We start from the raw sequence: 13572 nt of genomic DNA, 5'->3' as shown, positions 1-13572 counted from the left end.
TGGGAATGAGGAGTGGGACTTGATTATCATTGTGTTTTCTTTGGTAGTTCCAGGGTAGGCGTACCCTGAACTCATGGAAGAACCTTGCTGGGGAGGTGCTTTCACTGCTTGCCGTACGACTAGTCGTGGCTCGCTGGTTTCCCTAGTAATGCCGGGGAGATCCCCAAGCAGTCTTGTGTTGAGTTCGAGTTCAACAGCCTCCAGGTCGATCGCTTCACGTGCATAGCTCGAGTCAGACGTTGCGTGTCAGCGACTACAGGTGTCGCCGCAATGTTTCGATTCCGGACGATACCATCTCATGGGCTTGACCACTTCAATCAGTTGCAGTCTAAGTGTACCCCGGCCGGGCGTCTCATCCTGAGCTGGCCTGTTACCAAAGGCTGCAAGAGAAGTACACAGCATGAGGAATATAGTGAGGCTCCATATGATCTTACTTTGTCTGGTCGAGGAGGAATACACGAGATGATAGCTTGGTAGACAATACAGTCTGAGGCGCGCATTTGGGAGCAATTATCAGATGGGCTCTTGAAGCCGAGACTTGTATATTGTGAAAAAAGGTAGAAGTGGTAGAAGTGGTAGAAGTGGTAGAAGTGGTAGAAGTGGTAGAAGTGGTAGAAGTGGTAGAAGTGAAAACAAAGTGCCCCATCCCCAATCTATTCCCTCCACCATTGACCCAAAGAGCTTCCGGTGCCGGCCATCTCCACAACTTCCTCAAAACTAATCTCTGCACGGAACATCTGGCCGTCCGCCGTGCCATTACCACTGCCGACGGGCGTGACCAGACCCCAGGTGACCAACTTCTCCCAAGACTCGCGTGCCACATCCCGACCCCATACACGGCCAGGCGTAGCTGCCGCACCGGATACTGATGCTGACGTCTTAGCCGACGTGAGGAGACGCACGTACTCGGCGTAGGCGGCAGGAAAAGAAAGCGCCAACGGGCCGACCACTTGGCCCGGAACGCCGTCGTTACTGGGGTCGAACAGCGCGGAAAGCCGAGCCGCCGCAAGTAGAAGCGCCAGTGGAAGGGAGGAAGGGCTGAATGATGCCGTTGTGGAGGTGGAAAATGGTAGCGGGGCGGGATCCGAACATACGAGAGATTCAGTGATGAAGTCTTTCGGCGTCGGGATCTGGAAACCTGGATCGTGGGTGGCTTCGGCACTCAAGCGCAAGTTGCTGAGGGGAAGAAGCGCGCTCGTGAGAAATTCCTTGACGGATTTTGTTTGGTGGTAGATTTTTTTGAGGTGGTATTGGAATTCGGTGTCGTTGGACAAACCCTACAATGGAAAACAAAAAACAAAACACGTGGTCAGTGATCAATCGGCTTAGACAGCATGTGCTTCTTGGTAGGTATGTTCACGCTTACCTGCAAGTACTCTTTCCATCCATGGAGGAGTGTGTTCCAGCCGGGCGTGTTCAACAGTGACCGCTCAGAACCAAGACTTTCCGCAAGTTCTTCAACTTCGTTCTCATCAAGATCCAGACTCGCCATGCAAATCTCCGCAAAAGTCTCATAGTTCCTCGGTTGCGGTATATAGACATAGCGGTGGCTAAACCGGCTCTTGACACGCTTCTCCAGCATCTCCGTCACGTCGACTTTGGTAGTCAGCCCAATAACCGCAATGGGAGCTTTCCGCGCTTGTGCAATGTCGAACAAATTATATAACAATGTTTGGCGAGGATGTGTCACGAACAGATCAAACTCATCCAGGAGAATCACGACAGATTTGGCAGCAGTGACTTTGTCGCCGTTTCCGACACCAAATAACTCTTCTGGATGCGACAACAACGCCAGTAGAGTAGCCATCGTGTCCGCGTAAGAGTTGACCTTGGCAGCGTCGTCTTCCGTATGCGTCTCACGACCGAGCTGCCGCCACATCTCTCTCAAAGCAAGGCGATCGTCAGTATGAAGAAAGCCATTCAGCCGGACGACGTGAAAGTCATTGCCGTGTTCCTTTGCGAGTGACGAGATGATGGTTTCCACAACCGCAGTCTTGCCACAACCACGTGAACCGAGAAGAAGCATGGAATTACCCTCGCCTACAGTGACAGTTTGCTCAATGAGGTGATGCACCTTGCCGAACTCGTTCTCAAGTCCTTTTAGTGGATTTCGCTTCTTCCCAGTTATCTTGCCGAGCAGGGCATCGGTGAGAATGCGAAGCTGGCCCTGTAACCCGTCCTGACACAGCGCCTGAAGCGTCTCTGCATAGGCGGGAAGAGGCTCGACCGTTTCGTCCAACTCTTGCAATTCCACGTTGATGGGGGCTTGCAATTGCATATCCAGTAGATCCCCGATATCTTCATTATCTGCCTCCAGAGACGGTGATGCATCTCTGACGGGTTCTCCGGTCGTGCTTGCTTTCCCAGTCTCCGGCTTGGCCCTAGCGGCACCCTTGCACGACCTCGTCCTGGCGACTGAAGGCGTGGGCTTTGGAGGCTGCAAGTCCGCCTCGGTCTCGGAGGCTTCGACGGATTCTGGTTGTGGCTTTTGGACACTCCTGGTCTGGCGGGTACTTCGAGGAGTGGCTGTTGTTTTTCGCGTGCGGGTTGAGGTTGGGGTTTGAACGTCTTCAAACCTTTGCGGTGGTCTGCGCTGCCGTCCACTGGTTCGCGTACTTCTCGGTGTCTCGACTTCCTCGACTTTCACGTTGTTCGGCGCATCGCTTTTACCGCGACGAATGCTCTGTCGGCGCGCACTGCCTTTCCCGGTCCCGCTGTAATCCTGGTCTTCTTCCGAGTCCGCGTCTTTTTCCGGAGAGCTTGCCGTGGAATGTGTTTCGACGACGTCTTCCATCATGACATCTCCGTCTTCATCCTCTGAAGGCTGCGGGGAGACCTTCCTCCGCTTCACTGCGCGAGCATCTTTCATGGCTGTCTGTGTGTCCGTTCTTCAGGTATTTCCGATGACAAAGCGCTCGTGACGGAACGGTCGGATCGCGAGTGTGTGGCTTCGAGGTGATAGGAAGCTCGCTCGAGGACAGCTTGCTGTGTGGCACCTCCGCGGATATCTTGTCGACGAAGAAGTACAGGCCTGAGCACGCGGCAGAGCCCCCTTTTGCAGACGCTGAAAGCGATGAAGATTCCGCTTGGACGGTGAGAAAGTAGTGCAATAGAATCGCCGGGGAGTCAGAGCCTGGTCTCGAGCGTCTCAAGAAATGCGAGCTTCGTTGATCGTCTCAATTGCAGGGCGGATAATGTTGTTGACAGACTCGGGAACGAATCGAGCATCTGGAACTTGAGCGCCTCAGGCTGCAATACGGGATGCGACGTGGATCCTGTGTACTGCTAGCTTCTACTTCCCTTTGAAAACCGCTAGATACTACTTTATTGCATTAAAGCTAGGCATCTTTACCTAGAACTTGCGTTGCAACGTGCTCCAGAATAGGGGCCTCCATTAACGAACGCTCATTTCGCGGTAACAAAGACCATCTCATAGTCCGGTGGTCCACTCATAGCTGTTTCAAGGCCGGTAGCCCTCTGTAGTGTAAACATAGTGAGGATTAGAAGGTCGACACTCGACAGACATTCGTGGAATTTTCCACGCCGAATAGTGAATAGCAGTCTAGCCTTTGCATGGAAACGTAGTTCAGAGCTCCTACCCCACAAAATAGGAAAGCTCGTCTTTGGCAACGCTGGAATCTCCATCAAATGTACGTTTCGGAGTCCAAGTCGGCCCTGGTCGATCAGCCGAGGTACAAGTCTTCCCGAGCCTGTCAGTGCGGAGGAGAGCTCCAAGGAACCAGTCACGGCGGCGGCGCTGTCTTGATGCCTTCAGCATTTTTGAGGAGACTCTGGTACCATCCCCAAAAACGCTGGAAATCAGAAAGTCGGCAATCACTCACCAAAATGGGGGAGCAAGAGATCACAAGGCCGTCGCGCAAGCTGGACGACTTTGAGGAATTTGTGTTCGAGTGCTGCGACGGACTGGGTTCTGGAGAGGTTCGTATAATCTGTCGAATGCCCCTCACATGCTCGACTCATGGAGCCCACCCACAGCACTTGAAAGGAAAGAGAGGGGATGGAGATGTCTACGAAACAAGGCACAATCCAGTATACACAAGGATCGAATGGCGCGCTAATACACCCGCTACTATAGAACTGGGATGTCTGCGCCTCCGATTCCAACCTCCGCTTCGAGTCCGCAACCCGCGGTCCGCCTGCAAAGGTCTCTTTCCTTCTCAATGTCACACCAGAAATGAGCAATTCCTTGGGCACCCTACACGGAGGGTGTGCCGCGACACTGATCGACACTCTGTCGACAATCATCCTGCGTGGTGTGTCAGAGCCCGGTAAATTCACGTTGGGTGGTGTGAGTCGCAACCTGAACGTGACCTGGCTCAGGCCCATACCAACAGGAACCGAGATAAGGGTTGTATGCGAGGTCATTCATGTCGGTAAACGCCTCGCGCTACTCAGAGCGGAGATTCAGAGAGCAAACACTGGAGATGTGTGCGTGGTGGGGGGAGCATGGAAAGGCAAATACGGATCCCGAATTGAACCAGCGAATTTGATGCCCTGTGAGAGGCAGAGTCTTTCCACGGTGAGAGCAGACTCATTCGACATTTGTGAACGAATCAAGCTGGGCGGAAGGCGCTATTCGCGCGGGGGGATCCTCAAGTACTGTCCATGTAACACTAGTGGATATAGATGAAAGTCCTTTACATCAAGTTGATGGCTTCGCTTCTCTTTTACGTAGTCCTGGATCTGATCGTATGTCATTCAACGCAACACAAGTCATTTCACAGGAGGACTAAGCGACAGAAAGAGGACCTCTTGGCTTCAGCGTTGATGCCAACCCGATTCAAGCTAGCCCAGCGAGTGAGAAAATGTACACAGGCGACTCTCGATTCAAACACGATCGCGGAAAATACTGCCATTCGCAAAAAGTGATGCATTCTCGTCATCTCACCCGCTTGCGACTCCTGCGTCTTAAGCTTACTCCTGGGCAAGTTGCTGACCCTCGCGCAGGCCCTCCACCTTGAGCTCCTCGCCCGCAGCACGCTGGTAGAGGTCTCTGATGTCATCTAGTAAAAGGAACCAACAATATCAATTTCCCGACGCTTCGTAATTTGTTGAGACAACAGGCCTTATGAAACTTACTGGTGGTGGTCTCAAAGTGAGATGTTGAGTCGTAACTCTTCGAAATGAAAATGTTATCTTTCTCGCCGGTTTCCAAGGGCTCGTAGATGGGAATGGGTGGACCCATGAACTTCTCCTCGATGGCACCGAGGCGCTCAAAGCCTGGCTCAAGCTCCAGGTGATGGTTGGCGTCGTTCTCAGCAATGGTCGAGACAATGGCGATATAGTACCCCTTGGGGCAGACATTGTGCGCAGACGACACCACGGCGATGTAAATGTCTGCTTTAAAGTTAGTCCGAAGTCATGATGTAAGATCATTGTTCACTCCACTCACCGTGCTTGCGGCCAATCTGAGACTGAGGGATAATCAACTGCAGCGAGTCGCTGCCGTCGGTCTTGTCGACGGGATGCTTCAAGATGCAGATAGCCTTGAGCAAATGTCCAGTTACCTTGACCTTGTTGGGGAAGTACGAAGGATCGGCGATGATCTTCTTGGTCTTGGTCTCGAACTTCATGGGCGCAGCTTGCTCGTCGCGATCCTTCATGGTAGCCTTGATACCTGAGACCTTGCCGCTCTCATCGTAGAGGACCTCATCGACATCGGTGTTGAGCATGTATGTACCGCCGTAGATCGCAGACAAACGAGCAAAGCCCTGAGGCAGTTCGCCCAGGCCGTACAGCGGATAGATGTAGGGTGACTTGCCGTAGCGTGCCATGGAGTTGACATAAAGACGAATGCGGTCAATTGTCTCGACGGCGGCACCAGGCTTATTGACGTACTCGTCAGAGGGCCAGAGAGCCATGGAATGTCCAACGAAGTCGCGAGTGTTGTCCTCGAGCCCGAATTTGTCATAGACCTCTTTCATGGTGCAGCTAGTGATCTTAAGGCCTGGTCTTTGTTAGTCAAACCAAGTTCTGAGCTGGAGCAGACTGGCGGGAGACAACCTACCTTGGTGAGTCGCCGGGTTCTCAAGATTGAAGTCACCCACCCACTCCAGGAACTTCTTGGCCCGACGCTTCTCAAACAAGCCCATCAGGGATGAACGCAGAGCTTCGCCGGCATCGGAAGGCACCTTGGCCACGGTCGCCTTGGAGCCCTTGCCCTGCTGGACATAGCTGCCAGCAATCTGCTTGAACTCAAGGTATCTCGTGACGTCGGTAGAGACCAGAATATTCGTAAGCTCGCCATTTGCCATAAGCAACTTGGGAACCAAATCGATGTTCCAGTCGTTCACTCTTCCGTACTTCTTCCAGGGTTCCTCGCCGGCGGGGACATTGCCGTACTTCTTGAAGAGCTGCGTAACTGTTCAGTAGAGTACCAGAATCGGGGTCTTGAACTCATCGTACTGTTTCAATGTTGACTGATGCCGCCTCGCTGTTGGATCATTGTCAGCGCGCTTGATGTAGTGTAGCCGATGCAGCCCACTGCTGGGAAGCTCCGCAATCAACTTACCCTCCGTAGTGATCATTGCGATCAATGTGAAGCACCTTGTTTCCCTTGACGCTCAGAACACTGTGAGTGAGAAATGTGTCAGCTTATAGCATCCCCCTATAGCAATTTCCTGTATTTGATTCGGGGCAATAACTCACCCAGACAACACACACTCGGTCAGACCTAGAGAAGCATCGTCAATCGTGAGCTGCGGGAGAATGGCGGGGTAACCTGGTACTCACCAGTGCCGAGCACCACAACATCATATTCAGGCGCGATCTCATCCATGTTTGAGCGAGAGATTGGCAAGAAGATCAAAAGTCTACTTGAAGCAGGAGAAGCGTTGCAACCAGAATCAAGAAGTGGAAATGAGGAGAGAAGGTTTTCCTAGTCGTTTCGTCCCCGCGGATTGTCTGAAGCGGTAAGAGAAGCACTAGTCGAAGGGGTCCGCCGCTAGTGAGTTTATTACTAGGCCCAGGGCTGAGGCTAGGCACTCGGCATCTTTGTAGATTGTACGCTTGTAGTTAAAATAACAGTGGTACTTGTGTTTACGCGACCATCCGTGCAACCAACGGTGTCACTTTGGAGCTGCCTACAGCTTCTCACCTTAACATTTTAATCGAACTCAAAACTCCAGTCAGTGGGAGATTGATCCTATGCCCCCTTTTACATTCTTTACTGTTTGGTCCGATCATCTGCAAGCCCCTGAAGCCAGTGGGGACTGGAAGTTGGTCTCCTAAATATACCTAGAAGATGGCCCACTCGGCAACGAAAAGGGGGTTGACCCAAGGCTGTTTCAAAATCGTACACAGTAGTCTTCAATATTTTACAAGCATATTACCCAAGGCAAGTATACGCATCATGACGGCGACACCGTAAGCTCTGTTGCGTAGTACATGTGATAGCTTCGATGGTCTTTGAATCGCAGCTCCTCTCAAGACTCCACTGTCACAGCTTGGTCTCCTTCACAGAGCCCTCTTTGAAAGGGTCCTCAGCAGGCGTCATTTCTTCCAAAGCAGCTTCCTCCATGCTGTCCTGATCCTGGGGCCGGTATCCCTTGGCGTACAGGCGACTGGCATCCTCCCAAGCATAGAAGCGCTCACGGAGGACATGCTTGATGGTCTTTTGCGTGACAACGATCTATTTAAAGTCAAGTCATCAGTATCAGCCCATAGGAGCATTGAATGTTGTGTGTGGCTAGGGTTGATGATTCTCTTGAAGAAGCGATCCACACGGACAGAAGCGCTGGGGGATATGGAAGAAGGCTTACCGCATCGTCGCGCTGATTAGCCTCATGGTCACCGAATCCGGCCTTCAGTCGAGACCGCTCTAGGTTCGAGGTGGCTATGCGATTGCGCTCCTTCACGCACACCCACCACAGCTTGTGGAGATCGTCCCAGCTTTTATTCCGTAGCTCCTGGACTGACCACGGTCGTCCTGAGATCAGATGGTCAGCAACAGTTCCTGAAAAGCACGCGCTCTCCCATTTGAGTTGCCTAGAAAATCTTACCAAAAGCAGCATCGTATTCCGTAGTGCTCAGTGCCTCATGCGTTGGAGGAAAGAATCCCCATAGGCCGTGGTTCGGAGTGGAAGGACGAGCCTTCATCTGGTCCCGTGAAACGGGCTTAGGCAATGGGTATTTCGAGGCGCTCAAGGGGAAGCGCGGACCAGTGCCATGAATCGCGGACACACCACGAGTTCTGTTCATGTCCCGTCCACGGCGAGCAGCGACAGCGGAGGTCGTGGAGAAGCTCGAGGTCTGGATGGGAGCTCGGGATTTCGAGAAATGGAGGGAAGGTGCGAGGTATGGCGGCGGTAGCTCAGCAAGAGCTGAGACGCCATGCTGAGCTACACGAGAGACGGTTGAACGGTGCATTGTTTGTTGGTGTACGTGGTCGACCAACCAACCATTGAAGTTGTGGTAGGATGACTTGCGATTTTTCGGAGTTACGGCGTTCTGATCACGTGTACGCGTCTAGCCAGCGAGTTCGGTCCGGCCGCCTTTGAGAGTTCGGATCAAGCACGGTTAGCACGCCAAACGCATTCAGTCAAAGATCGCACTCGCAGAACCTTAGTTGAGATTATTCCAACCGAGTCCTTAACCACCGAGCTTTTCTGCTTGACTACCTTAACGTCAAGGAAGGAGTCAGTGTTGCTTCAGGTGAACTTGCACTGTGCTGCCCCGGCATCCGCGCGCTTAATCACCCAATCGATTTCACTCCACTTTCAAGCGGAGTTGTGCCGCATCAAGTGAGTTCGAGAGCCCGAGATTGTGAGAGAGGGAGACAGAGCTTTTTGTGCAGCAATTACATTCCAGGTGCCCTGTCCGTCTCACAAATCTAATCTCTTGCAGCTCATCTTTGACTGGGCACTGGTTCGCTCGCAGGTCTCTGACGTATTATCAGAGTTGGAGTCGTGATATGAATAGACCCGGTAGGAAACATCTTCTGCGTCCCATCAGCCCCGGCTCCCCAACTCCGCCAGATATAAGCGCAGGCTTTCTTGGAGACATAATTCATGACGCCGAAGTGGTCGCCGAGTTAGCTGACAGAATTCTCATCTTTTACCAGGATCTGGCACGCAACCATTACGAGGGATGTCTGGACTTCCTGCGCCACAACAGGCGCAAGCCCGAAACACGACACTAGCCACGGGACGATTGCCGAATGGTAAGATAGGTATGTACACGCTATCAAATTCCAGATCTGGCGCTGAAAAGCATTCCATCGGAGTATGCGGGCCGTTGCTGATCATATGTGACTCGCGACCTTTCAGGTGGAGCTGCCAATTGGAACTTCAATCTTCCCGGAACATCTTCTCTGCAAGGCCATCAACAACGCACCTTAGGCACAATGGGAAGCTTTGCACAAAGTCTCGGTGGCTCTCAACCCTCATCAGCCTTGGATCTTTCGTAAGTTGATTTCGGTCCCCCGACACGGTGTTCATGAATTCGCGACTTTGGTGCCGCCTTGGACAACATCCGCAGCGCTAGAAGTACTGACAGACGCCCCTCGCAGAGAGTTTCCCTCCCTGTCTGGCACGTCGCAGCAATCGCAATCCCAAAATTCAGTATGGGCAAATGCGAGTCAACGGGCGGCGCAGCATACTCCCGTCCAAAGACAACAACATCCTCCGACGTCTCAGCCCCCCTCGCGAAATTCCCAGAGCCAGCAACTCCTTAACCAGCAATCGTCACAAGCGTCACACGATGACATGCTACCATCTGCTTCCCAGTTTGCGAATCGCTTAGATGATTTCAGGAACGGCGGGCAAGGAATTAGCAGCCAGCTGGGAAATGGTAGTCAACCTCGGACGGGCAACATCGACGAGTTTCCGCCTCTTGGACGCAATGTCGGCAACGTCGGCAATGTGGCTGCGGAGCTAGTTCAGGAACGTCGAGCATCTGCGATGCAAGCTCCTGGATTCGGCGCCTACAACTCGGGTATGAACGACCCTCGACCATATGCTGTCCAGCATTACTTTGGCGACAAGCCAGACTAACCTTGTCGTTTGCCAGGCATCGGATCATCACGGTCGCCAGTCAGCCAGGGAGCCAACGGAACTCTGGCTCAAGATAAAGATGTATGTGGCTCAGGTTCAATTTCCAAGACCTCGCACCCCACCAACACTAACCTTGTAGGACTTAACTAACGCTCTCATGTCTGGTCAGCGCAACTTCAGCGACCCGCAATTATTGCAACAGCGCCAAGAACAAGGGAGTGAAGTTCAAGAGCCCGCCACCGGCATGCAAAGCGCAGAGCAACCGCCCTTGGCCCAAATGAGCGAGCTGGATAGGTTCGGACTCAGCGGGCTTCTCCGCATGATCCATAGCGAGAGCGCCGACGTGGCTAGTCTTGCGGTCGGACAAGACCTGATGACTTTGGGCTTAGATTTGAATCAGCCTGAGTAATCATCCCTGCTTCCCGCTTTGAAGACGAAAAAGTATTGTGCTCATCCTTTGATACCATAACAGGCCTCTCCATACCTCATTCGCATCACCCTTCGTCTCGTCGATGTCTGCTGTCCCGCTGGAACAGGACTTCGCTCTCCCAGCATGCTACAATGTTGCAAACATCCAGCCTCTTTCCTCACGGATTCCAGGGTTCAGCGACGAGACCCTCTTCTACATATTCTACAGCATGCCGCGCGATATCATGCAGGAGCTGGTTGCAGAAGAGTTGATGGGCCGCAAATGGCGGTACCATAAGCTTGAGCGGTGCTGGTTGACGCGTGATGAATCCTACCCTGGTCCGGTTGATGTCGAACGAGGGGTGAGCGAGCGTGGGGTTTACCTCCTTTGGGATCACACAAGTTGGAAGAAGATTCGGGTAAGATAAGAGATCGCTTAACAGCTCACTCTGGCCTTGATGGAATGCTAATTTGCCTTTGACACAGCGTGAATTCATTCTTCGTTATGAAGATTTGGATAATCGTCTGGATGCCTCTCGGACTGTGACCCGCGCCGCAGCCGGTCAGTCTTTGGCCTCATAATCGGTCCACATGAGACAAGTAGTGGCGTCTCCATGGCACTATCTAAGTCGAGTAGATGGCAATCCATGAAATTTAGTTGATCTTTTGATTGTGGCATGAGGTCGTCACGCGAGTATCTAGGGTGACCAGACCGCCATCTACTGGGTATTAGCAAGCACCTTTTTCTTCATGATAATGTACATGTGCAATCTCTGAGAGTCAGAGTCGACAATGTCACATTGAACACTTTCATTTGGACAACTATCACTTCCGAAGATCGGAATGAGTTTGACTTGGTGTGTCAATCAATGGCTTTGTATCGTTTACGAGTGGTGAGACCGTCGGCGTGGTGATGGGGGTCTGTCTGAGGCCGATTGCGTGGTACATCGTGACATAGCGAGGCAGTCGAGTGCAATAGCCTGCTGATCCTCGTCAACCAGCTGAATTTCACCCTAGCAAGGCAGGTGCTAATCGAAGACACAGTGCGCCTTTGACTCACTGTGTCTGGTGATCCTCGTCACTGTCCATGACCTAGAGTATTTCAATCCTGTTTGGCAAGCATACCGATGGAAGCAAGGGTTTACGAAAAGACAATTTCATTGTGAGTCATCCGTCTAGTGACGGATACAAAGTTGGAAAGGGTAGATGAACAAGGAGTGGCTGCTGGTTGGTCCAAGTCACGAGCTCGTGAAGTCTGCCCGTTCGTCTTCTCATACATTTCGCTGCTAATTTGGCTTCCGAGCCGTGGACATGATAGCAGTCCACTCCATCGGAATTTGGCCGTTGCACCCGTAAGTGGTCTCAAGATATTCCTTCATCGCCGGGCGAACCTCATCGGCGTGGTTTTCGCGTTGTTGCTCTGTCCAGAACGCTTTTGAGACCATTGGGAACATCGTCATACTCATTTCCTCAAATTGAGGGACGCCGAGTGACACATGCTCTGCCACAGGGCGCACGTTGATGTCTTCATAACCTCGCTTCTTTAGCTCGGAAATGATCCATTCAACTGAATTCCATTTGCCGTTGTTCACGATTTCAAGGAATTGTGAAGCAGTCGGCCATGGAAGGTCTTCAGAGATTGTTCTGATACATTCATGCATGACGCCGAGCCAACCAGCTGTCCATGTGTCAATGCTGTGCATGTCCATAGGGAGAGGTTCACTTACGTTCTATCCAGGTTGAGAACGCCAGAGTACCGCCGGGTCGCAGAATTCTGGTAGCATCTTTGACTTCAATCAGCGCGCCCTTACATCAATGAGGGTCTCAGACTTCTCGGGAAAACTGAACTCACCGTCAAGAGCTGCTAGCGGGCTAGGAAGTGCCATGAAGACTTGAAGTGCGTGTCGAGAAATAAGCAATCGCGCAAAAAGACAGAAACGAATCCCCGACTCTAGGGACATAGATCAGACTCACCAAAGGAAGCAATGACGTGTGTGAAGTGCGAGGGAGGAAGTCCAGAACTCTGCGCGTCTACCATCTCGATGTGTGCATCTCGCCAACCCTCCTCGTCTCGGCGGGCTTTGACCATATTCAACATGCCCTGCGAAATATCTCCGCAGGTCAGCTGCATTTTGCGTTTGATCTGATCTTGCAAGAGACTGGAAACGACACCAGTACCACATCCATTGTCAAGAATGACCAGCGGAGTGTCAGAACCGGAGTCGGCTACCATGCCACTCTGATCGATGAGGAGCTGCGCGAATCGACCCGTGACCTGTTCTCCAGTCTTGTATTGTTTCACAAACTGGTCGTCTTTGAAGATCTTTTCCCAGCTTTTCGCGTGTGAACTCATTGCGGATTGCGGGGGCCTATGGATTTTCAAAGAAGAGGTGGTAGCCAAGCGGTGCTGCAATTGGGAAGAATATACTGCGTGGACGCGGAAAAAAGCCGGACAACTGTCTTGTATAGATACCAGAGGATGTTTGCGGACAGAAAGACGCATCCAGGATCGATGAAATGAAGGGTAGTCAGGAGAAATATGAGCTGTATTTATATTCATTTCTGTGAGCCGTCTCATCCTCATGTCTACCGGTGGGCGTGCTTCTGTGTCATCGATCCATATGGCCATGGCCAGTCGAAAAGTATCCGAAAAGTCTCCGCGCTCACATATTGTCGTAAGATTGCGTAGATCAGAGACACAATCGACCCATGATAGGTCGGAGACTGTCTAACTACATCTAATTTGCGCAGTGCTTGACCATATACGGCATAAGAAGCTGCCACGCAATTGGCATTCATGTTCTCACATCCTGTGATTGGCGCTCCTAGGGCTTGATTGTCCCCGAACGAGATTGGCGATGTCGAATCCTGGTCTAGTTTGTTCCTTCGTAATACTTGGACGGAGAAAGAAATTCCAAGCCAGGCTGGTGTATCGTACCGTGTCTAACCTCCATTTCTTGAATCAGACGGAAACCTCTGTCTTGCGTGGAGTTTCGCTAATTAAGATACTTTTGGCATCATGGGGTTGTAGATGTCTCCGACAGCACGTGATGTTGAATTGATTACATCATCTAGCTTCTCCGCTAGGCTTGAATCGGCAATCCGTAAACACATGATTTGCGGCAAAACAACTCGCGCCCCTCTTCGTTCT

General features: G+C 51.9%; 6 protein-coding genes across 6 annotated transcripts; 2 read left to right on the top strand and 4 right to left on the bottom strand.

Annotated features, from left to right (window-relative positions):
• Nucleotides 1-653: 653 nt before the first annotated feature.
• On the bottom strand, nt 654-2869 carry N7539_005816 (origin recognition complex subunit 4; the record flags this gene model as incomplete). The annotated part of the gene is made up of 2 exons (XM_056935418.1): nt 654-1277; nt 1367-2869. The coding sequence occupies 2 exons, from the start codon at nt 2867-2869 to the stop codon at nt 654-656; spliced, it is 2127 nt and encodes a 708-aa protein (XP_056789290.1).
• Nucleotides 2870-3648: 779 nt separating this feature from the next.
• N7539_005815 (PaaI family thioesterase) lies at nt 3649-4521 on the top strand (the record flags this gene model as incomplete). The annotated part of the gene is made up of 3 exons (XM_056935417.1): nt 3649-3939; nt 4097-4449; nt 4503-4521. 3 exons carry the CDS (start codon nt 3649-3651, stop codon nt 4519-4521), a joined length of 663 nt encoding a protein of 220 aa, XP_056789289.1.
• A 414-nt stretch (nt 4522-4935) lies between these two features.
• On the bottom strand, nt 4936-6799 carry N7539_005814 (secretory pathway gdp dissociation inhibitor; the record flags this gene model as incomplete). Its single annotated transcript, XM_056935416.1, has 8 exons — nt 4936-5024; nt 5101-5358; nt 5414-5968; nt 6029-6374; nt 6427-6454; nt 6533-6592; nt 6670-6694; nt 6754-6799. The coding sequence occupies 8 exons, from the start codon at nt 6797-6799 to the stop codon at nt 4936-4938; spliced, it is 1407 nt and encodes a 468-aa protein (XP_056789288.1).
• A 660-nt stretch (nt 6800-7459) lies between these two features.
• Nucleotides 7460-8388, bottom strand: mrpl4 (mitochondrial 54S ribosomal protein uL29m; the record flags this gene model as incomplete). Its single annotated transcript, XM_056935415.1, has 3 exons — nt 7460-7651; nt 7782-7948; nt 8022-8388. The coding sequence occupies 3 exons, from the start codon at nt 8386-8388 to the stop codon at nt 7460-7462; spliced, it is 726 nt and encodes a 241-aa protein (XP_056789287.1).
• Nucleotides 8389-9108: 720 nt separating this feature from the next.
• On the top strand, nt 9109-11003 carry N7539_005812 (NOT2/NOT3/NOT5 family protein; the record flags this gene model as incomplete). The annotated part of the gene is made up of 7 exons (XM_056935414.1): nt 9109-9181; nt 9288-9423; nt 9530-9954; nt 10030-10094; nt 10183-10418; nt 10486-10840; nt 10908-11003. 7 exons carry the CDS (start codon nt 9109-9111, stop codon nt 11001-11003), a joined length of 1386 nt encoding a protein of 461 aa, XP_056789286.1.
• A 704-nt stretch (nt 11004-11707) lies between these two features.
• Nucleotides 11708-12774, bottom strand: gtmA (gliotoxin thiomethyltransferase; the record flags this gene model as incomplete). Its single annotated transcript, XM_056935413.1, has 4 exons — nt 11708-12099; nt 12149-12205; nt 12274-12312; nt 12396-12774. The coding sequence occupies 4 exons, from the start codon at nt 12772-12774 to the stop codon at nt 11708-11710; spliced, it is 867 nt and encodes a 288-aa protein (XP_056789285.1).
• Between the last annotated feature and the right edge of the window lie 798 nt (nt 12775-13572).

Source organism: Penicillium diatomitis (assembly GCF_028827545.1).
Source record: "Penicillium diatomitis strain IBT 30728 chromosome Unknown utg000006l_segment0_segment0, whole genome shotgun sequence".
Classification (NCBI taxonomy): Eukaryota; Fungi; Ascomycota; class Eurotiomycetes; order Eurotiales; family Aspergillaceae; genus Penicillium; species Penicillium diatomitis.
This window is presented reverse-complemented; position numbering and strand designations above follow the sequence as displayed.